The following is a 26,058-nucleotide window of genomic DNA, read 5'->3' on the forward strand; positions in this document are numbered from 1 at the left end:
TCAATAAGGTTACAGATGACAGGCACCGGGGCTTGACAAATCATCTAAAGTTCACATCTTACCAGTTCAAAACAAACTAACCGACCTCAATGCAGCACGGCTATGCGGAAAAGACTGTAGGGCACATAAATGTTTATAGTATTGCTTTCATATGTAGATAGTTGTTTCTTGTACAAACCAAATTCCAGAAATGTTGGGACATTTCAAATTTCAATAAAATGTAAACTAAAAGTTTCAAATCACGTGAGCCTTTATTTTATTCACAGTAGTACATAGATAACATAATAAAGAGTTTGTTGTTGTCTTTGATCCATTTTTATAATGATTCGCCAAATTTCCTTTTAAGGTAAAAGGTCTGGACTGCAGTAAGGCCCATTCGGCACCAAACTCTTCTACCGCAAAGCCATGCTGTTTTAGCATTAGCTGTGATATATGGTTTTGCATTGTCCTGCTGAAATACACAAGGCCTTCCCTGAAATACACGTCACCTGGAGGGGAGCATATGCTGCTCTAAAACCTTTATATACCTCTCAGCATTCATAGTACCTTCCAAAACATGCAAGCTGCTCATACTGTATGCACTTATGCACCCCCATACCATCAGACGCGGGAAGGTCTCCCTCGTTTTTAGCCCAGAGGACACAGAGTCCATTTTAAATGAAACTTGGCCCACAGGACACAACAGGGATTGTGTTTACCGACAGTGGTTTCTGGAAGTATTACTGGGCAAATTTAGTATGTCAATGACAATAATCATGCCAATGAGTAATGCAATGTTGTCTAAGAGCCCCGAAGACCACAGGCATCCAACGAAGGTCTCCAGCCTAGAGATTTCTCCAGTTTCTCAGAATCTTTTGCTTGTTATGCACTGTAGATGATTAGATTTGCAAAGCCTTTGCAATTTTTTTTGCCTCTGCCCATCTTTACTTCATACCTCTGTAAATGAACATCCCTTTTTGCTAGCTAATTCTATCTCATAAATCTTGTAAAAAATGCATTTATATTTTAGCCCTTTTTGGCCCCCGTGCCAGCAACAGACATCAAATTTGAAATGAGCTCATGGAGTGTATAAGTGTAAAAATTCTCAGTTTAAACATTTGTTATTTTCATGTTGTGAATAAAATATTGGCTCATGTGATTTGAAATGTTATTCAAATAAAAAAAAAAAACATCCCAACATTTCCCAAATTCGGGTTGTAATAATCGGATTAAGAAATCGGTTTATGTTATTTGTAATGCATTACCCATAACATCCCAGTTTCAAATGCTAAATATCATATGTGTAATAGCATTGGGGTGGACCTGTAAGCAGACTGGAACACCTCACATTACCAGATATTCCAGCTTGAACACAATAACCTACAAGGCTTTTTCTGTTTCTCCTTTAGAGTAAGACAGACTTTAGAGTGTTACATTGTGCATTTCTGACCATTGATCATCACTTCTAAATGCACAGAAACTTCAAAAAGCAGTTTCTTCAAGATTCATAAGAGTCTCACTATATCAGAGCACACGCTGTGTCTTCACACTTCAGAAAGATGAGCTGTAGAGTTTAGAGCCGGCGTATCGTTCTCTGGGTTTGACAGCTGAAGAGCACATAATGTGCACCAGCATTTAGTTGTTCTTGCAGAATACACGGACAATTACGTAACGTTCTAGAAGATTGTAAAAATCTATGCGTTATAATGGAACACATCAAACCTGCTAACGTCGATAAAAGAAGCAAAAGCAGCAGCAGTGAGGAAACCCTATGGCACGGGCTGTTTTACCAAACAGCGCTGTAAAACTACATGCCAAGACAAGCAATTACACTGATGATATAATTACAGATGGTTAACTTTAATTGGTCATGAATCCTAATCATTACATGTAATACTTGCTTACTGTTGTTATAGCTAAAAGTGCTGAATATTTTTGAAATCAAATTAATTGTTCATTTTGGGCATCATTTACGCGCCATGGCAATCCAAACCCATTTGTTGCTGATTTTTTGTTCTTACACAGCTTTAGGTCATACGATAAGGGCCAATTCAAATAAAAAACGATAACAACAAACACATTTTGAAAAAATTAAAAAAAAAAAAGTTTACTACAGTAGGACTTAACATGACCAACAATATATAACAACATAAATATAAACCCCTTATAGTTTTTTTAGTTTACCTAAGGATATGTGTAAATATGTGGGTTGGACATAACATGAATGAATTTAATTATCTACACTACCTCATAAAACATTCTTTAATTGTTTCATATATGCATTTTTCTGAAGTACTCATCTACATATTCCTGCGGAATTTTTATTTTTTTTTTGTGGGGAGAAAATCAATCTTCTGTCTGCTGCAATACTACACTGCTTATAATTATAATTAATTATAACTATTCTGCACGTGTACAAATACATGCTTCTTTCTTACCTTTCCCACATCATCAAATGTTCACCTTAGCCGGTCAGATCTGCGGCATCACAGAGAGCCGCAAACTCAACTAACAAGAAGCTTCTGCCAAGGGCCTTTGGTTTAAATAAAGGGGTTTATTTTGGGAAGTGCCTCACAATACACTGTCCTGCACAATCGCTAATGAGGCAGCTTCTCGCAATCAGCGGCACAAAAACATCCTCTGAGCCCTTTTCGTCCCCGCTCTCTTTTGACTTAAAAAAAAAAGCCGGACAACGTTTCTTAACATGCATTCCTGTCGTTTCACCCACAAAGGAATGCCTGCGACTCTATTATCGTTATTCTGTGGTCATTAGTAATTTGTCGATTATGTAATCCGATAACACTTGTTGCTCTCAGATTGTTTCGTCAAGCCATTTTGGGCTTATTCAACTCTGATGCACCCCTGACATCCATTACATAATACTTGTCAATTTCGCGCCTATGTTTTTCGGGACTCCATTTTTGGTTCTGCACATTAGATGCGAAGACCAATGTTGGGGTTTAGAGGGAATAAATAGCGAGGTGCCAACCGTCAAGCTCATCACAGAGTCACCAAAGGCGGTAAACGCTCGACATGTGCAGTGACAAAACATAGACAGACAGTGATCTTATGTAAACAGACGTGGAAGATTAGAGGCCTCGAGTGTGCGTTGTGGCGAATTTATGGGTCAGGGATAAGGAATGCGGAATGGAAAAAGGTGTTTGTTGTGGTTTCTGGCCCTTTTTTTTCGTAGGAATTCTTCACAATCATCCATGATTTGGCTCGGATGGAGACAACAAACGTGCAAACAATGAACTGGTAAACAACCGTTCGTAGCCATCAAAGGACCTGCCTGATTAACCCGGGTATCACTCCAGGGACAGTTGACGCAGAATGCATTTAGTGGTTGTGGAAGCATGCGGAATTCGTCGGAGCGCAACTCGAACTGCATTTTTGGAAAAGATAAAATTGCGGAAGGTGAGGATTGCAAGTAAAAAGGAAGTAAACAGACTCTTTGTAAGGTTTAACCAACTAGCCATGACAAAGCCATTAGCGGTCCGTTCCTGCCAGTGTTTGCTTTTTAGTCACTGAAGGGACAAAGCATAGATCATTAGCCGGGGTCGTACGCTAGTGTCTACGTAAGTGGCGTGTATTTGTGTGTTTACAGAGCTGCAAACCGCAGCTAAATTCGCTGTTAGTAAAACCACCTGTCTGGAGCGGGTCCATCAGGATCTGACATTTGAAGCGCCACGAAAACAGCGGGAATTGAGTCGCTGAGAGAAAAATGACTGCGAGTTGTCTTAACAACAGCCAACATCTGCATTTAACCTTTCTAAAATGCTGCCTTTGCGTTCGACATTCTTTTCTAGGGGCGAAACGCTCAGCAGACCGCAGACCTGTCCGTTTCGGGGATCAATGATCGCTTGTTTCGCATACGCGGACGATCAAACGAAAGGACGAGTTCAGAAAGCGTCTCTCAGGGACTCTCACGCCGGAGAATGAAAGAGCATGGGGTGACTTATTTCATTGAACGGACAAAGACAAGTCAAAACAAAGCATTCAAATAAATGATTTTCCATTGTTCGATACAAGAGAGTCACAAAGGGAAGTAGAACTCTTCAGAGTCCACGGGTCTGGACCATGCGATGAAGTGCATGGGTGATTTTCGGAAAGATAGTATAGAAAAGCAATTGAAAGTTCAAGTGTAAAGAGGTTAAAGGAAGAGTTCAGCCAAAAATGAAAGTCACACTTCTTTTATTTGCAAGATCCTTATTTTGTTCCAAACTTGTTCAGAAGACGTGGAATATAAGATGTGGGAGGATTCTTTTAAAATGCTTCCTTCTGTGATTCAATGAAAAATTACATACAGGTTTTGAGTAATAACGACAGAATTGAAATCTGAAAGCTCTCAGAAACTGGATGTGTTCCTGAAATATTCAGAAATGAATATTTTAATTAGATATTTTATATATAAATTTTTTTTCTTCCATTTTATAGGGCCATTTTTATAGTTTTAACCCATTTTTTATATTACATTATGACAAAAAGCATTATTATCAACTGGTGCTCTTGACATTATAATAATTATTATTAATGTAAATTAATAGAAATGTTAGGGGAAACATCATTACCTGCCTACACAGAAAAACATGGCGGTTCATGACGGTTTTATCTAGTAAAGTGCAAACTCTGAATGAATCTCTCATAAAATTAATTTCTTGTTGCACACTTAACAAAACTCAGTACCATTGCATTCAGAAGCGTGTGATATGTTATAAGGCTCAATGCTGCAAAAAACAATCTAATGCAGTGACATTACAATTTTAACACTTGGTGACAGCCTTAATTGGGGGCAATTCCTCCTAATCTTAAATTTGTGAGGTATTTATGTTCAACTTGGTGGCATTTTTGCCCTGAGATTTTCGAATTTCTAATATGCAGATCTCAGTATTACCTTGGAATACATGCTTAAAAGTGATCGAAAATCGGGACTATTTTGCACTTCACAACATACTATACAAACCTGGCACTGCTATCCTTCCTGATGTTGGGTGGTCCATTTCCAAAATAAGGCCATTGTGAGCAACCTGGGAATGAAGACAAAAGAACGTGAGCCAGAGACAATTACTCATGCCAGGTTTTTACACTCCTTTTCTTGAAGCTATTCACTCACTGTCTTCTCAAAGACCACACAAATGTGCCATCTTTTCAACACTGGGACATCTTTGATTTTACCAAAGAAAAACAAGGTTAACAGCACAAGATTTATGAAGGGTAAAGGATGTATTGTTGATTATCATTTTGATTGCTCATACAAACATGTTTCTCAACCTGCTTATATACCATAATTACATTAAACAATGCACCAAAAAGGCATCGCTACTAATTTTAAGTTTTGTCAGTTGTAAAAGGTGCAGACCTAATGATTTTAGTTCACCTAAATATTATAATTATGCAACTGTTCAAGCAATACATGCTTTTATCCAGTAAGGATGCATTAAATTGATTGAAAATGACAGAAAACACTTCTCAAATAATTGCAATTGTTTTGAACTTTCTATTCATGAAAGAATCCTGAAAAAAGCATTAAATATAAAGCAGCACAGCTGTTTTCAACATGAATTTAAAATACACAACAACTATTTAAATAATAACATGTACTTTTTTTTACTATATTACATTGAACATTGTTCTGATTACAAACGTCCCAACTTTCCAATAAATTCTGTGAAAATATTTTTTTAGCCATTTGTTTCCATACAAAGACTCTAATTACGTATACCGTGGCTGTCAAGATTCAAAACTGAATAAAAAAGTGGCGCACAAAACGCATACAATACAACACGCTCAAAGTATATTTAAAATATATTTTGGTTTTCACCAAAAATGCCATTATTTCCAGAAAATCAAAAGTCGCTGTCCTGTGAAGGAACATCATCATCTGAGACTACCGCATGGCTTCAGAACGCTGAATAAAGCACACAAGTCATATGGATAATGTTGTGTTGCTTTTTCATGTCAGTTTCCAGTTTGACAGCATCCATCCTGTTTCATTTTCATTATGAAAAACAGTTGCCAGGGTATTCTCAAATTTCAGTCTTGCGCTCGACGGAAAAAACAAAGTCATACAGGTTTGGAACGACACAAGATTGAGCACATGATGACAGAAGTTTCATTTTTGACCGAACCATTCCTTTAATCCACTAACTCATGTGTGGGTAAGGATGAAAGGAAATGTATATGAAAACAGATGATGTGCCGGAATTGGCATCTTATTCTGTTGTTCTGTTTGGCTCATGAGACTCCAAATGCCACTCAAAGTCCGGCGTTGGTCCCACCAGAGTCCAGGGCTCTATGTAGTCTGTCACAGCGCATTAGTGTCATTAGCTCTATAGGTTCTCATGTCACTGAGCTGAAGCCAGACAGTTATGTAAGATGATGTCCAGACCACCAGACGTGGATGACACCCTTGTGTTCTCTCTCCCGCTCGCTCTTTTCTCTGCTCCTCTCCAATGTTTCCCTCAATACTCTGTGTACTTTTCTGACTCTTCTGGGGAAAGTTCCAGATTTTGTGAGATAGGAGCTCTGCACGATGTCATGCTTTATTTAGAGGCGGTTTGGATGCGTGGCGCATGTGCTGTATCTCTTAGGGCCGACTGAATGATGTGATCATGGCTAATGTGAGCGTTGTGGCTTCTGATTAGAGAGTCATTCATCTAATCTCCTTCACTCTCTTTTTTTTTCCACCCGACCATGTTTTCTTCACTGCCTCTTGAGCCGGCTGTACCCTAAATGCTTTTCTATGTCCATCACGTTTCTTATCATATTGTACAATACGACAGCAATGAGATCCTGGGTTAAGTTCATGACAGATTGCAGGATGTCAATGGTCATTCATGCTTGCTTTCATTTTATTATTTTAGTATTTTTCCCTGCTAAATGTCTTAAAACACACACACACACACACACACACACACACACACACACACACACACACACACACACACAGGTATTTTATGGTCAATGAAAACTCTCCATAGGCGTAATGGTTTTTATACTGTAAAAACTGTATGTGCTATTGCCCTATACCTAAATCTACTCTTTACAGGAAGCTTTATGCATTTTAGATTTTCAAAAAAACACCAGTTAATAATTTTTTTTAAGTATTTTGAATTGTGGGGACATGGGTAGTGTCTTCATAAATCACCATCAAATTGTAATACCTCTATCATACCCATGTCATTAAAACATCCGTGTCCCCATAAAAACCCAGCACACAGACACACACACACACACACAAACTCTTTTTTTGGTTCACTAGCAATATTGACATGAATTACAGGAGAATTGCCAATTTTCTTTTTTTCTAAAAATTTCAGGCCTCAAAATCTAAAACAATGGTATAGTAAAATCTAAATAAAATGGCATTTGAAAAAAAAAATTAAATAAAAAGTAAGTTTTAATGTGACCGTCAACAAAAAAGAATGGCTGAAATCTATTTAAGGTGAAAAAACACCTGATTATGTAATCAGCTGCAGTGCTCCCATTGGCTCCTGCTGCGTCACATGGGTCACACTGCAGGAATGTGGCCAAAACATTGCAGTGCATCTGTCAAACGGCACTGTGAGCATGCTAAAGCCATCCGATGCTTTCAATGTTGCTTTTGAAAACAAATCTCAGAGACTCAGATGGCAGAAATCACTGTAAAAGTCCAACATGTGCGCATAATGCTTCAGTCAGTCCGATCGTATTCATCACAGAAGGCATCTGAGAAAGGCTTTGCTTATTTTTTTGTATCACAAGCTGTTATATGGAAACGTTTAAATCAAGCTGGATCGTTGGGCTCTTTGCCACGAAGCCATACATTCACAACTACCTCAGTCAGCGTGTGCATCATCCAAAATATCCACCGCACGCCTTTGAAATGCAAATCGCTGAACGGAGGAAGGAAAGGTGGAGTAGATCGCGGCAGCGGAGCTATTGGATGATGCACGGCAGGAAGAATCAACCGACAGACAGCTCTGTGTTACAACTGGAAAGAAATGAAAACGATAATAGAGGACAGGAGAGGGATAATGGGGGGAAACACTGAGTCAAAAAAGAAAAGACCGGGGTAACGATGATGTGTTTTCCGGGGAAAAGCATAGTAATGAATCCGACAGAAGGGGGTCTCTGCAATCCCGTACTGATGAAGGTGACCCTGTGACCAGCGACAGAAACAAGCCAAACAGACTTTCAACAAGCTATAAACTCCAGGAATCTCTCATCTTTGAGTGTTTTATGCAGCTGGGATGACTGTTAGTGTACAATGAAAACTGAATGATGTAAAGATCACAGTTAAGGAGTAACTCTAAGAACATTTTTGGATATAAGTGAGGTGCTTTAATTGACTTGTTAGCTCCTGACAGACGTCACGTGTCTTAAAGCCCTGTGTGTTTTTATGAGTTACGTAAAAAAAAAGGCATTCAAATCTTCCAAAAATAAGCTTAAATATAGTTGCTGAGTCACTTTTAATATATTAATATATATATGTGTGTGTGTGTGTGTATACTTATTAAATATTATTTAGTAATATTATTTCCAAATACATATAGACAAATTAAAAACAAAACATTTAAAACATAACAATAACAGAATTTTATTTTGTTTATTACTGTCAAGCTGCTTTGAAACAAATGTGTAAAGAAATGATGTTATATATATATATATATATATATATATATATATATATATATATATATATTCCCCAAGTTCAGTGTGTGTGTATATAGATAATATAATAAGGTTTTTTCTGCATTACTGTTTTTGTAAAAAAAATCAATAATATCACATAAAAAACTGGATATTTCAATGGAACTACTTTTTGTCAGTTTTACAGAAGCCTTCAACCACGTAATACGTGAACGTGTCATATGACATTGACTGATTCACTGCACTCAAATTCAATAGTAAATCTCAAAAGCCAGCAAAGAAATGAAACTAGTCATATTCCCAGTAAACAACCCCCGAAACATGTGGAATAATTCAACAAATCATTAATCACACATGCTTACACAATACAAGCTGAAATTATTTCAAGTACTGACGTGATTTTGTCACGGTTCTCAAAGACGAATGGTTGGAAAGTTTCTTCCGATGCCGTCTGCACAAATTTCCTTCCGATTTCTTGCCTTATCCTCCCTTTGCAGATTTGGAGGAGGCAGGTTGGGCTTCTCCTTTATGAATTATTCGGTCAGAGTGACTTTGCCTAGGAATATGATGACCTGAGTGACGTCAGGAGCTCTGTGGATTGACATGTCAGAACGAATAGAGAGGGATCTGAGAGTCATTAACTCTACGAGAGCACACAGACAGATGAAGGAAGGAGTAGTTCAGAGGTGTTGATGGCTAATGGATAAGAATAGACCACCGTAGGGATGACGGACACTTGCGGGACAAAACCAGGAAACGACTTCGCATTTCAACACTTCCGCCTCCGTCGTCAAACGATTTTGGTAAACTGCTTGAAATAAGGTCTACGGTAAAAGGAATAGTTCACTCAGAAGTGAAGATTCGGTTATTAATCACATCGTTCCAAACACGTGAGACTTTGAAACACAAATGAAGGTATTTTTGATGAAATCCGAAGCACGACTGAAGCGTTCACATCATTAAGAAAAGCCCAGAAAGCTCTCAACTGTATTTAGGTTTTAAATAATAATATTCAGTTTTGTTTTTACGGATCACAACAGTTTTTTATGCAATATGGAAAGGCCAGTAAGATACTACCGGGTTTTTGTTAAGGAAACCAAAGTGATGCAAACTTCTGGGTCAGCCTAAAAAATTACGTCAACACCGTGGCGTTCTTTAGAGAGAGAGAGAAAAAAAGTAAATCAACTATAACATACACTAAACATTAGCGTTGTTTGCACGTGCAAAGGGTTGCTTGGGTGTTCTGGATGGTTGCTAAGTGGTTCATGTCAAAATAACACATCTGTAACTTCTGGTTTTGTGTAAGAACAAGCCTGAAAGCTGATGTTTCCCTCCACAGATGCTTAAAAAAAAACATGATTCAAATGGACAAGGATTTTGTGAATAATATAGAATGACATGTAAGAGATTTTCATTGAAGATTTATTTACATTTTTGTAATATACTACTAAAACGATCCAAAGATGAAAAAGAGTTAGATGTTCCAAAACAAAGAAAATTTGAATAAGCCTAACTTCAGTAAGTCCAAATGTGTAACGCTGCGTACTCAAACACAACTAGAACTGTGCCTCTGGTCTTCCAATTCCTCGCAATGTTCCTCACAGTTAAAACTGAGAGCTTAAATCTCTGAGACAGCTTTTTGTATCCCTCCCCTAAACCATGATGTTCAACAATCTTTGTTTTCAGGTCATCTGAGAGTTGTTTTGAGGCTCCCATGTTGCCACACTTTAGAGAAGATGCAAAGAAGAGAAACACTTACAACTGGCCTCGTTTAAATACTTTCTCATGATTGGATTCACCTGTGTATGGAGGTCAAGGGTCACTGAGGTTACCAAACCAATTTTGAGTTCTACTAATTAATGCTAAAGGTATTGAAATCAATAAGATGACACGGGTGCCTAAATTTATGCACATGGCTGATTTTGTTTAAATAATTCTTGCGCACTTTCCATAAATCATATAAAGTTTATTTCACTTCTCAAATATCACTGTGTTTGTCTCCTGTATGATATATTTAACCGAAATCTCTTATCCAGACAACCAATGATTTATAAAGGAAAATCATTTAATAATTTTAAACGATGTAATAATGACATTTAAACTGTGACTAAACAAAAAGCACAAAGTAAAAAGACTAAGTAAAATATAACCGATCTGTAATATAATGTATATATTTATTGTAGTACATAGTTGTTGGTTTTTTTATAGTCGAAAATTGCTATTGGTTCGTGGCATACAAGCTGATTTATTGTCATTTTTTCATGCTTGGAAACACTGCAATTGCAGTACATGAGACATTATTGATTTCAGTCATTTTCATTAAACACCTTCAGATGTTCGTTCACGTTTATTTACTGTTACACTTACTAACAAAGATGAAGAGATGATCACACCACAGTAACGAGTGACAAAAATGTTCCGAATTTGAAAAGCTGAGACCTTATATCAAAACAAATAAAAGGATCGATCTTACTGCAATAATCGAATGGCAAAGAATGTTTCAATAACGATTTAAATATCAACAGCGAGATCCTTAAAAGTGCCAACCCAGCTCTGTTAAACAATAAAAACGTGATTATTTTCGTAAACTATTCCTTCTGTTTAACGCAACAGCGGGAGGATTTTTCCGTCACTCTGCATTCCTGTAATGAAAAATCTGTTATAACCACAGGCACACAATTACGCTTCTCTGAACTGTAAAGTGGCTCTAACCTCAAACAAACCTCAAAATCAGCAGCCTTTGTAGAGAGCGCTTATAAATTCGCGACTTAATCATAACTAAATATTAAATCTGACAGTGGCTTCCGTCTTCTCGGTGGACGGCACTAAATAATCAAACGAAACTGGCAGGCCCACAAAGTCATTTTAAGTTTTGTGAGACATGTGGACACCAAATCCGAAGCCCGAAGCCTGCGACCGTCTGTTAAACTCTCACCGCGTGGAGCAATAAAGGCCCATGTGCCAGCGAGCGCCTGGCACGGCGGCTCCATATGTGTGCCCTGTTGCCCCTGCCGTGTGGTTTCAAACCAGATCGCTGTGTCTGTGTGCTGTAAAAGGTCTGTTTATTTGTGTTTCTCTCACGTTTAATGGCTGCCTCCGAGGCCTTCTTTCATCCCGAGAGCCGGGTTCTCCTCCCCTCCTCCTTCGAGAGACGACGGTTGGAGTGCTGTGGTGGCGTAGGAGTAATAAAAAAATAATAAGGCTCAAACGTTGATCGATGGCTTTAATTTAAACATCATACATGTGTTATTTTTGGTCCATCAGAATTTATTACGCTTGCACTTTCCGTTTTATGACAGTCAACGCGGCGCGTACGCGAGCTGACATGAAAGTTAAAGCAATCAGCTCCTGCCTATGGATCGAAGGAGGAAGGAGCTATTACACCGAGTCATTAGGTGTCACGTTGTCAAGCACTGGTGATATATGCTATACTGTTCTCATGCTTGAATTACAGGATTCAGAGCGACTACTGCAGGCTGGGAATTACAAAGGGAATTTGTGTTGTAATGTAACGTTAATTAGAGAGCTTGTACGGACTGCATTTGAAATAGAGTTCATTATATCGTGTAAATTTCCCCTTTTTTATGTTTTCGAAAGAAGCTTGTTTCCGTAATGGGATAACATAATAAAAAGAATTAATTAGCGAATTTTTATTTCACTTTTCAGACTTCTATTTGTTCAATTCTTTTCTCAAAATTGCGGCATTGCGAGATATGATCTCAGAATCGCGAATTCTGTTATAAAAAAAGCTAACACTGAATTCTGAAAAATTACAAAGAAAATGTAACATTAATTTGAGCAACTGCAACACAAATCAATATTTGCTGCATTTATTTATTTGCTTTATTTTTTGCCTTTAATTTAGTTGGTGCCACTTATTTAGTAACAGGCATATTACTTTTTATAATAATTTTTGCAGGGTTGACAATTTAGGTTTTTTTTTTATGTTTTAGAAAGACATTTCTTGGGTGTCCCATTAAATCAGCAATTATTTGAGCAAAGGTACACTGATAATAGTAATATTGTACAATTGTGCAAATGAAAATATACGGAAGGTTTTTTTTGCAACAGGATAAATCAAACTAATTGTGACTTTATCTCACAATTCTGACTTTTCCTCAAAATTGCGAGAAACAAACAGAAATGCGGGTAATAACTGCCAACTTAAAACAAACTTGAAAACTAACTAACTAAATTATGAGATAGAAACTTAAAATGCGTATCTTCAGGGTTATTATTTGTTTTGCTTTCAATATTAAAAAATCCAAACTGAGTCTGTGGTGTCGACATCTGCATCTAAAACTAAGATGAAACTCTCCATGCCCTCTTCTGAAAACAATGCAACTGTAATGACAATCTAACGCAGACGGATCGTGACTCACGAATGCAAGGCAGTGCAAATTTAGATCAAATGTATGAGTTTAACGTGGACAGCGTGGTATGGAAAGTTTGCTTCAGAAGTGGGCATGGAGAAACAATTAGCTAAACCACTGGTCTGCCTGCGCCGTCCCTGGCAACGGATGAAATCAACCCTGGCAACCCGCACTGAAGGAAAAACACTGCCGGGGTTACAGGGCGGTTTCTACGGTGCCCAAGGTGCTTGCTTGCAAAAAAGTCTCAGTCTGTCGCGTCATGCATTTTAGCGATTGCCTATTTGTTAATGAAAGTGTTAATGCTTTATAAGAACAGATTGGGACAGATATCAGTCCGGTCGCTCAAAACGCTCAAAAAACGTGACTTGGCTAAGTGTGAATGTCTTTGGTTGTTCAGGCCTCGTACAGTTCATAAACTTTACATCTTCCCAATGGGATTACGTCAGCATTCTGAAGTCGGTGAGTTTTGCAGACGACAGATGAGCGAGAAATCATACAAGAGATAATACGGATGAAACTAAGTCAAAGGGTTCAGAGAATGTATTCTGAAACGTTTGACTGGCCAAGATGATCAGTATATACTATTAGTGTGGACCGTAGATTGCTTATCAACTTATTTCTTAGATTTTATTATGGTATCATCATATAGTACATCGGATTGCTTACAACGACAATCCCTCAACAATAAGCATGATTTGAGATTTATATTACAATTATAACTCACAATAACAATTTTAGCAATTGTCCAAGAAAAAAAAAAGAATCATTACCTTATATATCACTAAAACAAACATTCTTCTGATTTATTATGAATAAATAATCAATCAATCAATCAAAAAATCAAACAAATAAAATGCATGTTTAAATGTTTGGGGTCTGTACTTTTTTTAATAAAATACTGGTATACTGTATACAGGAAAAGGTCATTAAAAATAACTTGTATTATACTTCTGTGATGCGCAGCTGAATTTTTAGCATAATTTCTCTAGTTTGTGTGTCACATTATCCTTCAGAAATCATTCTAATATGCCGGTTTGCTACGGTTGTGATTATAATAAACGTTGTTGCGCTGCCGGATATTTTTTAGAGATCACTAATGAATGGAAAGCCTCAGATAAAAGTATCAATTTCTTCACAGAATACTGGGCTGAAAACATCTGGGGTCAAAACTGGCAGACGTGGTTTTAAATAAACTGAATCTGAACTTGTTTGTCGCATATTTGCAAGTTCTAGAAACCAAGCGTTTTTCGAGTACAGTTGCGAAACATGCAAACACATGATTCCGCACAAAATAAAGTATATAAAAACAGCCTACACGCAGATCAAACAATACCACTAAAAGTATTTCTCACAGACTCGACAAATCTCCACGGACTTCTGTGCGCTGGTCATTCACTAATATACGAACATGCCGCGGTCAGTTTACGTCATCGGGGAGCTCCGCGCCAAGACAGGAAAACAACTGCATTATTTCCCAAAGAGCATCTATGTGCTTCTCTCTCCGTGAATGCTCGAGCGGTGGGTTCACTGGAAAATACTCGACCCCGAAAAATTCCAGTTAATGCGCAACACCGCCTCCATCCCTGCAGCAGAGCGAGATCCCACAACATTCACTGCGCCGTTAATGCCTTTTCATTGTTTCTTCGATCATCTGTTTGCTTATTAGGTCCTAAAATTATTACAGAGAAGTATAATGGCAGGTCACGTGTGGATTATAGTGCCACGCTAAACTGTATTCAGCCAGGGCCTATTTAACTAAAGTCCTGAGAACATCAATTATCGGAATGAAAACCTAATACAGTCCAGATGTGTCCTGCTGGGTTTCAGAGAAGCTGTACTGAACACAGATTCTTTCATCCTTTCTAAGTATCCAACTGATGAGACTAGTATGAGGTTCTGGCTAATTATGGTAACATGCAAAGCTTCCTCAAACAGGGTTGCATTAAACCCCAAATCAAACCCTGATACGACTACGCAAAGAGGTTATGCGTGATTTTGCCCATATTACATACATCAATATCAGAATGTGACATGTCTAAAGATCAGGGATAGCATCTAGATTTGCGATACAGACGTCACGTTAAGCGTTTCAAGAGACCTCCAGTCCACTCCTTCCAAATGTGTCACTCTAATGAATTCAATGAATCACATTTACAATAGTTTACAACCCTGATTGCACTGTAATCCAAGTTGGAATTTGATCCAAACGCTTGTCTAAACCAGCCTCATTATATTTCTTACAGATGGCTCACTTAAGCTCCTGTTACATCTAATTGCAACCGTATGAATTCAACGTGTCATGAACGCATCTGTTCAGAGCGCTGGAGATTTTGACCTGCCAGGTTACTGAGGTTCGGGCACCGTCGTATAACTCTGGTTCGGGATTGGTATCAGCATCACGCATTCCATTTTTTTTTTTTTTTTTGCTGCTTATGCATCCCGGTGGGGGGTTTTTCTCCATCTTTGTTGATCAAACGATAACGCGATGATGAGAACATTGTGTGTTTTGTGGCTTGAATGAAACAAGCGAAAACTTTTTTCTCCGTCTGTCCAAGTTCGTTCCTTGCTTTCATTTTCCTTTTCCACACACGTGTCAAATCGGCTTTCACTTTCTTTTGATATTAAGGCAGCTTATATGAAAGGATTAATCCACATGGTCCTGGGAGATGGATATGATAAAAAATACATAAAGGCAGCTTGTCAGCGTTGTATGTGGTCATAATGAACAGTGATTCAGAAGAAAGAGGTGCTGGGACTTTAAACTCGGATCTTTTTGTGCTGAAAAAGAGGCATGTGTTTGGCTAACAACATTTGGATTTCATTTGGGTGCCAAACAAAACCCAAGCGCAACCATTTTGTCTTTTTATTTTTATACGTATGATCCCTAAGAGCGCGGTGGAGGTTAAATTAGAAGCAGACACCTCCGGCGAAGCTCATTTGTCCGTCTGTGTGCGGCGCAAGGCTTTGATTGCATCTCTAGGCTCTCTAATGACGATGGCTTATCTCCGGGCTGAACGTCTGACAAACACTGCTACTCTCAGGTCACGAGGAAGTGTTCACCGCACTCCTCTGGATGAAAGTGAATGGGAAATGTTCCAGGCCTGCGAGCTCATACGTCTCCACGTTTGATTTTAGCTCATTTCCTCCGCTTTGACGGCACATGCGCTGGACGTTAGCCTCATCAAGGAGCTTGTGCGGTGGTAAGAAGATATACGTTTAAAAAGGTGAACTCGGGTGATGTGTTTACCGGAAGGGTTGATGAATGCAAACGTGGGGAGTCTGGCACTCAAAATATCTAACTGAAAAAAGTCAATTAAGTAGCTCATTCATTGTGTCACCTATTCATTTTTTAATTAGTAATAATATGGTTGGTTATTATTAAATTTCTTTGGTATCTGTACAGGTGTATCTCTACTTATTTATTTATACAAAATGTAAATAAGTAATAGAAAATAGTCATTTTAATAGCAAACTAAAAAAAAAATGAACAGATGATAGGAATGTCACTTTGTTGGCTAATGGAATAAACTGAAGTACTATTCAAACTGATATAAACTTTTATAAAAATAATACTACTAATATGCGACTCTGAACAACAAAACCAGTCATAAGGGTCCATACGTCATCTGACTAAATAAGCTTTCCACTGGTGTATGATTTATTATGATAGGCCAAAATTTGCCTTAGATACAACTATTTGAATATCTGGAATCTGATGGTGCAAATAAATAAATAAATAAATAAATAAAATCACCTTTTTTCCATATGAAGTTCTCAGCAAAGTATATTATAATAAAAAATTTAAGCAGGTAATTTATTAAATATCTTCATGGAACATGATCTTTACTTAATGTCCTAATAATTTTTGGCATTACAGAAAATCATTAAAAAAAAATAAACCCCAGTGACATAAAATTGATCAGGGTCAGAATCATTTAAAAGTGTCATTTAAAAAACTATGAAAAAATATGATGAAATTCCTAATATAAATAGCAATACAAAATATATGATTTCAATATTTGTTTGATTAAAATATTAAAATGCATTTAAGACTTTTATAAAGCCAATAAATCCAAACCTTTTGTTGACGAGTGTTATTTTTAATCAATTAATTTATTTTTAACCCGCAATAAATTATTTTGAGAGACCTCTGGCACATTTAAATCCTTTTTATCGACTTTTGTCACTGACCCATGAAAGCAATAGAGAACTATTTTAATTTTCTGTAAAACATATAAAATTATTCATCTGATGGATAAATTTATGCATTTAACTTCTCCGTGACTTATGAGCAAAACATTAAGAAATAGAGAACACATGTTTGTTTGGTGTCATTAGTCATGTCAGCAAGACTAACGGCCCAGAATAATAAAAGCCAAGCACAGACATACAGGAAAAAAAAAAAAAAAAAAATTCCAATGAAGCATCTGAATGCATGCCAACCCTGTGAGGAAGATTTACATATTTGTCCAGTGGAAAATGCAAGTGGAAGTGTTTTTTTTTTTATTATTATTAAATTCAAAGCAAGTGCGATTGATACATGTTCCTAAAGAACATAAAATATATTAAATTCTCCAAGGTCTTTCAACTATAAAGCTTGAGTTTGTATTAAAATGGCCCTGGCTGAGTTTTCTGGACAGACAGCCACTGTTTCCCAAGACGGCAACTGATACTTCCTATTACATCTCCAAAGGCCTACAGGCAACGAACAGCTCTAGTCGGAGTAAAGCCCTAGAGAAGCGCCTGAGGTTAGGCTGTACTGTTAAAACATCCAATTTACCACACACATTTCTTGGCCCTTTTGTTTTAAACCCAACGACATTACAAACAGCCCAGAGAAGACTGTGTTGACCTTCGCTGGGCTCAGATGGGATTGAGGAACGATCGGGAACTCCTGCCTCAACCCTGATCAAGTGCTTCACAGCTTCTCACCTCTCACTACCAAAGGAGGATCCGGGGATGATTCAGTCTGAGCCAGCAACCGAATGTGTGTCTTGGCACGAGGCTCGGACTTTACAGACGACTGGAAGACAGCTGTCTGCGAAGGCATTGGAGTAACAGCAGAGCAATGAGGGAAATGGGTTAAGGTGTGTTGAATAAGGAAGCTCTGCTTTTGATTAATGACTGTCTAAACATCATTTGATATCGTTGCATACTTCGAGACAGTCTGAGAAGATGGAAAGGAAACCCCTCTAGCTTTGAGAACGCGTGTGGTTTGACGGCGCACTTGTCAGCGAGGCATTAGTGAGCAGATACAGTACATTCAACTTTACAGGTATTAAAAGAATTCAAGGTCTCTCATCGTCGGCCAATTCCAGAAAAGCTTGTGAAGGGATCCATCATTTATTGAGGAGATATGTGATGAAAGAACCCACATATGCACTTCTGTAGAAGCTTCATGTAGTCTCGAGCCAGTCTGGCTCCGACATAAAATGGAATTTGACTATAAAAATGTTGCTAAATCAGCACAGAGAAAATAGTTGGGATATAAATCATACTTATGCCCAATGACCATCAACGTTTGGGGTATAGAATGTCCGTAAAGGCTACACAGTAACAAAAGCAGACGAGGCCAGTACATTTCGAGAGTAGAAAAGGTACAAAACAAATGTTGCTCAGGGGAAAGGGAGGGAAAGCCCTCCGTCAAGCTAAACTTCCTCAAGTCAGCGTGCCCAAGAAAACAAAAATGGCTGAATGTGTCCAAGAGGCCATAGCAGAGACAGGATCTACCTAATGTTTACACAGGTGGGCTTTTATTCAGCCATGTGGTTGGCAAAGAGAAAGGCAGACTGGGATAGGAAAGTGTGATAAAAGTCAAACTGTGATAGACAGGGAGATACCGAGGAAGGGAAGAAAGTCGTTATGTAACAAAAAACAATTATGAAGAAAAGTTACTGATTCATTGACAAGAAGTTCACTGCATGAGGATTGGCTGGCCTGTGAAAGGGGATTCAGAAGGCCAAGCGCTAACAAAAATATGTGCGTTTGCCTTTTTCTAAGCTTTAAACATAAAATCAGCAAAAAAGCAAAAACTCTACACTAGGGTCAACAAACATGGCAACACAAAATTATGAATTGGTAAAAATAGCTTATAAAAAAAAAGGACAACGACAAAGAGCAAGGGGGTTGTTGTAAACCTAACAAACTGATGTTGCGCAAGGATTTGAGCAAGGGGTGAAAACGTTTAACAGGGTAAAGATTTTTTACATTTTTATTTAGCTTAAATGTAATTTGTTAATTATATAGTACTTCCATTTAGAAGCTACAAAAAAATACTTGTTTCTCAGAAGACAACTAAAGTATAATTTAAGTTGCAGTCACTGCTGGAAAGGGGTAAAATGATTTTTTTCTGAAGAATAGTGGGTAGCTGAACTGTTCAGGACCCATGAACAACCTTAAAAAAAAGGAAGAAAGAAGAAAACAACGTCCTCTAAAGCAGATTGATGGCTTTTTGTAACAAAAATATTGTTAGTTTTCAAATTATAACGTAATAACTGACTACTCAGTGAGCACTGAGTTCTGGCTTCCTGGCTGACCTATGAAGCTAGCCATCGATCTGCTTCAGAGGACATGTGATAATCCTCAGAAGACGTATTTCTTTACATCTGAAAGATATAAATCATAATTATGGTGTGTTGTAGATTAAATAAGACATGGACAAAAATAATTTTTTTTTTTAATTGAGTATTTATCTACTGAAAAAGATACTGGGTTGTGGTCACCCCTTCTTTTGTATTCGAAGAGCGCTCTGACATTTTAATAACGCTTGTCGTGTTCCACTGAAGAAAATGATTGGCATTGGCGTCAGGGTGTATACACTAGGACCGAATCCAGTTTAGTCGGTTCATTCAGACACTTTTCAGTCTATAAAAATAAGTCGACTTAATTTTCATAGATATGATAGAATTATATAATTATCACAAGCTTGCACTTGGCAAATTGGACTGTTCCTGTTCCTACCATGTGTTTGTGTGGAGAAAATGAATAGCTCTCTTCAGCAGTATCTGTGCAGCCCTGATTTACTTCAAAGAAAGTTCCTTTGAAATCTCCAATTACATGCTGAGATTGTCTTCTCTGCACCCGTGACAGAGATTTTGCCAAGTAGGACGTATCTTTTGTTGGTCCTGGAACAAACTAACTGTCAAACACAGTTCTAACCTATCCCTAACCCCAATCCTATCCGTTAACTGACCCTAAAACCCCAATGATCTGATTGGTTGACAGAGATGTGGTTCAAAGACCAACAAGGATGCTGGTCTAGAAACCTACTTTGCCCTACTTGGCAAAATCACGAAAAGTGTTCCACATCACCCATGACAATCTAAGAACTAAAGGCCAATGGCGGCTCAGGTCCTTATTTATACACAGGCCACACTGAAATGTCTAAAATATAAAGGATATGGCCCAAAACGTGTTTGGTTTTTCATAATATAAACCTTGACTCCAACCCCAAGTATTTAATATGTGTTGACTTCTATCATTACTTTTTTGTTGTATTTTAACAACAAAGCTGCTACCTAGTGTAATTCAGCAAAATATTAGTATTAGAAAAAGTTGGACATGAAAGTTGGACAGAGAAGAGTTTAAAAAGGCATGAGACCAATTCTGTTCTCATTTAATCGAGAGAAGCCGTTGTGCCTCATTTAGAAGGAAACAATATTATTTATGCCGACATTACGAGACAGTACAAAGTTAAATATGGCGTACTTCATAACTTGACCCAAGAGTAAAGACAGGGCTTTGGCGCACAAAAGAGAGCATAATAAACAGAGCAAGCAGAAAAGCACGGTTTATGATGCCGGAAGGGAGAATTAAGCCTTCAGGGATGTCATTTTCTGATAGTTTTGCAACTGACGCTTAAGATTGTCATAACCGTATTATAATGTTTCTCAGATCTGTACAGAGGACATTTGTTGTGGGCCGTAGGTGGGCTTTTTTTGAGCCATTTAGTGACAGTCTAAAACATCCTAGCACCACCTTAGCAACCACCCAGAACACATCAACATAATAAAACCCATTCTGTCATACTTTATGTTCACGAGAGGTGTTTCATCTGCTTTTGGCGTCTTCCAGTGTTTTCTTTTCATTTTTCAAACACTTGTTTTTGTACTAGTGACCAGGGTTTTGTTTTGCTCTCTCCTCTTTGTTTTTTTACTCCTTCATCATCCGCTGGAACGCCACTCTCGTGAACATGCATACAATTAACAGTTAGCAGAAGCTAGAGATTACTGTTAATATAGTTTTAAAAATTTTTTATTTTCATTACAAAAATTAATCGTTTTGGTTCAGAATGCTTTTATTAACGCCCCAGCCCGGAATCAAGATGATGGATGCACTTTTTTGGGCTTGACAACAATTCACTGCCGTTATAGAGTCATAGAGACATTTTTATTATTAACTCTGACTGTATTTGTCTTAAAGAAGAAAGTCATATGGCCCTACAATAGTTTTAGGGTGAATAAATCATGGGGTAATTTTCATTTTTTTGGGTAAACTATCTTTTTAAGAACTACATGTTAACACTCTGCAGTCACACACAATGCTCTTGCACCTTGTACTAGGAACAAAACAAAAAAAAAATTAAAAGAAGCCAAACCTAAAAAAATAAATAAATAAATGAATAGCAACCAACCATTAAATAAATTATAAATGAATAATTGTAATAAGTACAGGCAAGAACAACAGCAAAAAACGAACGAACGAATGAATCGAGTGCGCTGAAACATAACACTAACGAAAAAAAAACCCCACCAAACAAAAATACAGTTCAGAACAACTGCAAATTAGAGAAACCAAACTTAAAACTAAATCTCCTTCTACAAGTAACAAAATAAACAAAAAGAAAATTAAACGTAAGAGAAACAAAAGCTAAAACAAAAGTGAAACAAAACCAAGCAAAACAAAAACTCAGAGCAATTTAGCAACTGCACAGTCTGCAACCAACTACAACACTCTAGCACCTTGTACTAAATAAACCGAACGTAAAGAAACCAAAACATAACGAAACAAAAACCGTGCAGAACACCTCAGCATCTGCAGATCAATGCTCTATGAACCGATCACAAAAAACAAGTTTCTTGCATGGTTTAGCGTTTTCCACAAACTTTTAGTAATATACCAACATTGCTAACAATTATCTCTGATAATTTGATATTGTGTGATATCGTTGCTCTTACGCGCTAACACAGAACTAAAGACTTCCTCAGATATCTTTTCAATGCTAAAGAGGAATTTCAAGCTGAAGCTATTGCTATCTTCAGCTCAAAGTGTCATAGCTCTGCCTTCAGGCAATCCATGTCCCATCGCTATCTGGATACATGTCTGAAACGTTTTTCGTCTGAAAGAACGAATCATCAACGATGACTAAAATCAAGAAATCAGACTGGAGAGCTTTCGGGCAAACAGAACTGGTTTTCAGGCCAGATGGTAAGCTAACACTGTCTGTGTTTACATGGTGTACAGTAATTTGACTGTTGACCTGATTTTTTAAATAATACAACATTGTGACTTTCTTTTTTTTCAATGAGAAGGGTTACTTCTGCAGTAAAACTATCCACATTACTATTTACTGTACTGTGTGCGTTATATCACGTATCATGATTGTAGACTTCTCCGGCCACACTTAAAATCAATATTTCTGTTATACAAACCGGAATAGCCTGGTCTCCAAATAAAATGACCATGTCTTCAAAATTTAGTACACAATTTCAGTCCAGTCCATGATAAGATCTACTCCAGTTCTCCCTTGCTTTCTTTCTTCTAGTAATGTTAACTCAATAAATAATGAAAAAGTAAAAAATGCATTGATTTCGTTATGGTAAACACGACCTTAATTGGGTTAAGGTAACCAAATACTTGTATTTCACACAATTCTACATGCTCCAGCATTACCTGGGCTATGCTGACAGATGGAAACACAGCCCCCGTTTTCGTTAATGCAGATTAAATGTTATATTTCACAGGAAAAATTTACCTTGACAGGCCCGAGATGTTATCCCATCGCTACAGGGAATTACACGTGTTAATAAAGCACAAAAAGTTCAAAATTGTACCAAATGTTCCATTCCATTCAAAGGTGGACTTCAGGCTATTCTTAAGGGAACAGAAGCGTAATGAACCATGTAATTCTGCAAATAATTGCTACACATGTTTCTGAATCTCTGAAAAGGAAGCATGTAGTATCATTTGACTAGTAGGCCACAGTACGGAAAGTCCTCTCAGACAACTCTCAGATGTTTTTCCCCTCACAATTACTCTTTTATTAGCATGTAAACCGCCTCTTTCTGTAGAAATGGGACAATGTTGCATTTCAAAATACATTGTGTGACAAGCCACAGCATGCTGCTTCAAACAAAGAACAGACTAAAGCAATTGAAAAAAATATTCAAACAAAATTACTTCACTTGCGTCGTAATCGCTCGAGACATATTGTGTAACAGCCTAGACAAGACATCTTACCACCTGCTCACTAAGGACACCTAAGGCTTGTGATATCGATACCTCTGTGAACAAATCCATATGCAACACTTGATGTTTGATGTTTTGATTTTGATGTCAGGTTGCATTTCTCTTCTTTTGCACAGATGACAGTTTGGACTGGGTCACACTGTGGCTAAATATCATCTCTTGATATAAGATATTAAGGGGTCAGATTGTACATTTTGTTGTTATATAATTCTTTTCCCTGAGGTCTACTTAGAAATGTTAGTTATGTTTTTCTGTAGCAAACACAATCACACTGTTTTTGAGTTTGAGATTTGAAACCTTTCTTTGACCTGTGAACAGTTTTTTCCCAACTCCTGCACCTTTAAGAAATGACCTAAAATGAAATGTTTCCAACATTGTGATCTTTCAGAAAAACAGAATGGCAGAAGATACATGGACTTGATACATGGAGTTTTTACCTCAATCTACTCTTCTGGCATTTAGGAATAATAGCATTTATATCCTGTTTTTCTCTCATTACCTCAGCAAAACCTGGCCAGCCAAGTATGTGACCCCCAAAAAGACGTCATTCATATATATATATATGTGTGTGTGTGTGTGTGTGTGTGTGGTAGTATTTTGATTCATGGTATTCATTTGTCTCATAGAGTTCAGAACAGGTCGTATTTTAAATTTGGATTCATTAAATGCACTTTTTTTGTTGAGGTCTGAAAGCTACAATGTTTACCACATACATCAAATTATCTCAAAAGTCATGAAAAGGCTACTTGAAGATTACTATATAGGATTTCGAACAACTGGTTTGTCAGCAACAAGTCAAACACACATTAAATCATGAAAATCACATTAAATCTAGAACTCACTGACAGTTGCGCTCACATACATTCTGCGCTGGATTCTGGCAAAGGCCTGTTTGAGAATGCAAATGCACAGCGAGCTGCGGAGGTGAACTCAGGACAGGAGACTGACCCAGATACTAGGGAAAACTCTCTTTGAGGCAGATCTTTCTGGGAGGCACTCCTGGAGTTTCACCGACCAACCACAGCTCAATGAATGTGCAGTACACTGAAAAGAACAGATGACGGCAGACTCATGATGGTCCACTTTTACCTACAAGAAGTGAAATGTAGGGCTCTCAATCAGCTACTCTCGCAATTAATCAATAAAATACAATACTACGGTTAAACAATTTGGGAATAGTCCACATTTTTAATGGTAATTGATACTTTTACATTTTACATTGATACATTAAATTGATCAGAAGTTAAAGACATTTTGAATGTTAGAAAAGTGTTTCGAATAAACTTTTCTTTGGAACTTTTAAGATAAGAAAAGCATGATTATTCCCAACATTGTTATAAGAAATCATGAGCATCAAAACAGTATATTAAAATGATTTCTAAAGGATCATGTGACACCGAGGACTGGATTAATGATGCTAAAAATTTAGCTTTGCAAAGTTACATTTTAAAATCCATTTATATATACATATATATGGGTAGCTGCCAAATCAATGTGTCCTATGACGTGACAGAAAAATGTAAAAAATTAAAAGACTCTTAACACTAAAAATAAACCGCTGTAACTCCAAGAATAAATATATAATTTATTATTAAATATATTTTTTACATTTTTGCTGTCACACCATGACCACAGTGCATTTTTTTTGTCAACTAGTGTAGCACATCAGCTGATTAAATGTATATAAATAATAACAATTAATTATGCTTCATTGCAATTATTTATATCTGTAGCAAATTTTCATGGCCACAGAAAATATGTTCTTACAGTATCAATGCATTAGAGCATGTAGCAAGGGTCAAAATCATAAAGGGACATTTATTTGCAAGCCAGAACCAGAAACTCATGCAATTTGTGCACAAGAGGTTTATTACCTAAACGCTACCTCACATAACTAAATGCACAAGCATAAATACACACATACAAGGGGGAAAGTGCAGAGAAGGCTTGAAGGTAAGCTATTAGAAAAAGCAGAAAGTGAAGCTATGAGAAGAGTCATTTATCCTCCTGTAAACCATCAGCACCATTTATAACAGGGTCTATAACTAATACTAAACCTCAGTTTTTTAGTTAATTGCCCGTTAGTGAGGGTCCAGATGCAGTCTCGGACAAAAGTCTTGATGGTTACAAGGTTTTAGACTTGCAATCACGTTCTTTAAAATTTAAAGGCAACCAGCTACAGCAGATTTTTCACAAATTAGAAAACTCCTACAAAAATAACTGCTGCAAAAAAATAAAAATAATATTTTTTTCAACAGTATAGTCGGGTCATTGGTAAGAAGCCCTTTTTGAACTCTGTGGAGGTCACATCTCTTGAAGGGGTCTTGAACTGTGGAAGGATAGCTTTATGACTTTTTGTCTCCAAGCATAGTAATTTGCATATGCACTGGATTGGAGGTTGATATACAAAGGAAAGATTTTTAAAATACTAATATGGTACAAAAGTATCAACATATAATACACACTCCATTAGGTCATCTGACGACGAATCTATAGATACCAAACATGGTATAAATTAAGTGATATTAACTAGTGATCTATCATGAAAATGCATAAGATAGTATCCAATACCAAAGACAATATACAAGAACAATAACAATATACACAA

At 37.3% G+C, this 26,058-nt stretch overlaps 1 protein-coding gene across 5 annotated transcripts in view; it reads right to left on the reverse strand.

The window, feature by feature from the left end:
• Positions 1-26,058, reverse strand: part of sugct (succinyl-CoA:glutarate-CoA transferase) — an 89,192-nt gene that overhangs the window by 9,841 nt on the left and 53,293 nt on the right. For 3 of the 5 annotated variants that reach the window (XM_043226532.1, XM_043226531.1, XM_043226537.1), the window contains one exon: positions 4,943-5,006. The exons of 1 other annotated variant lie outside the window; for it this stretch is intronic. In XM_043226532.1, the coding sequence (XP_043082467.1) occupies positions 4,943-5,006 (64 nt within the window). Of the gene's footprint in view, positions 1-4,942; positions 5,007-11,691; positions 11,777-26,058 lie in introns of those variants that run through there. One more of the 5 variants, XM_043226535.1, reaches the window with a different exon arrangement.

Source organism: Puntigrus tetrazona, chromosome 24 (genome assembly GCF_018831695.1).
Source record: "Puntigrus tetrazona isolate hp1 chromosome 24, ASM1883169v1, whole genome shotgun sequence".
Taxonomy (NCBI): Eukaryota; Metazoa; Chordata; class Actinopteri; order Cypriniformes; family Cyprinidae; genus Puntigrus; species Puntigrus tetrazona.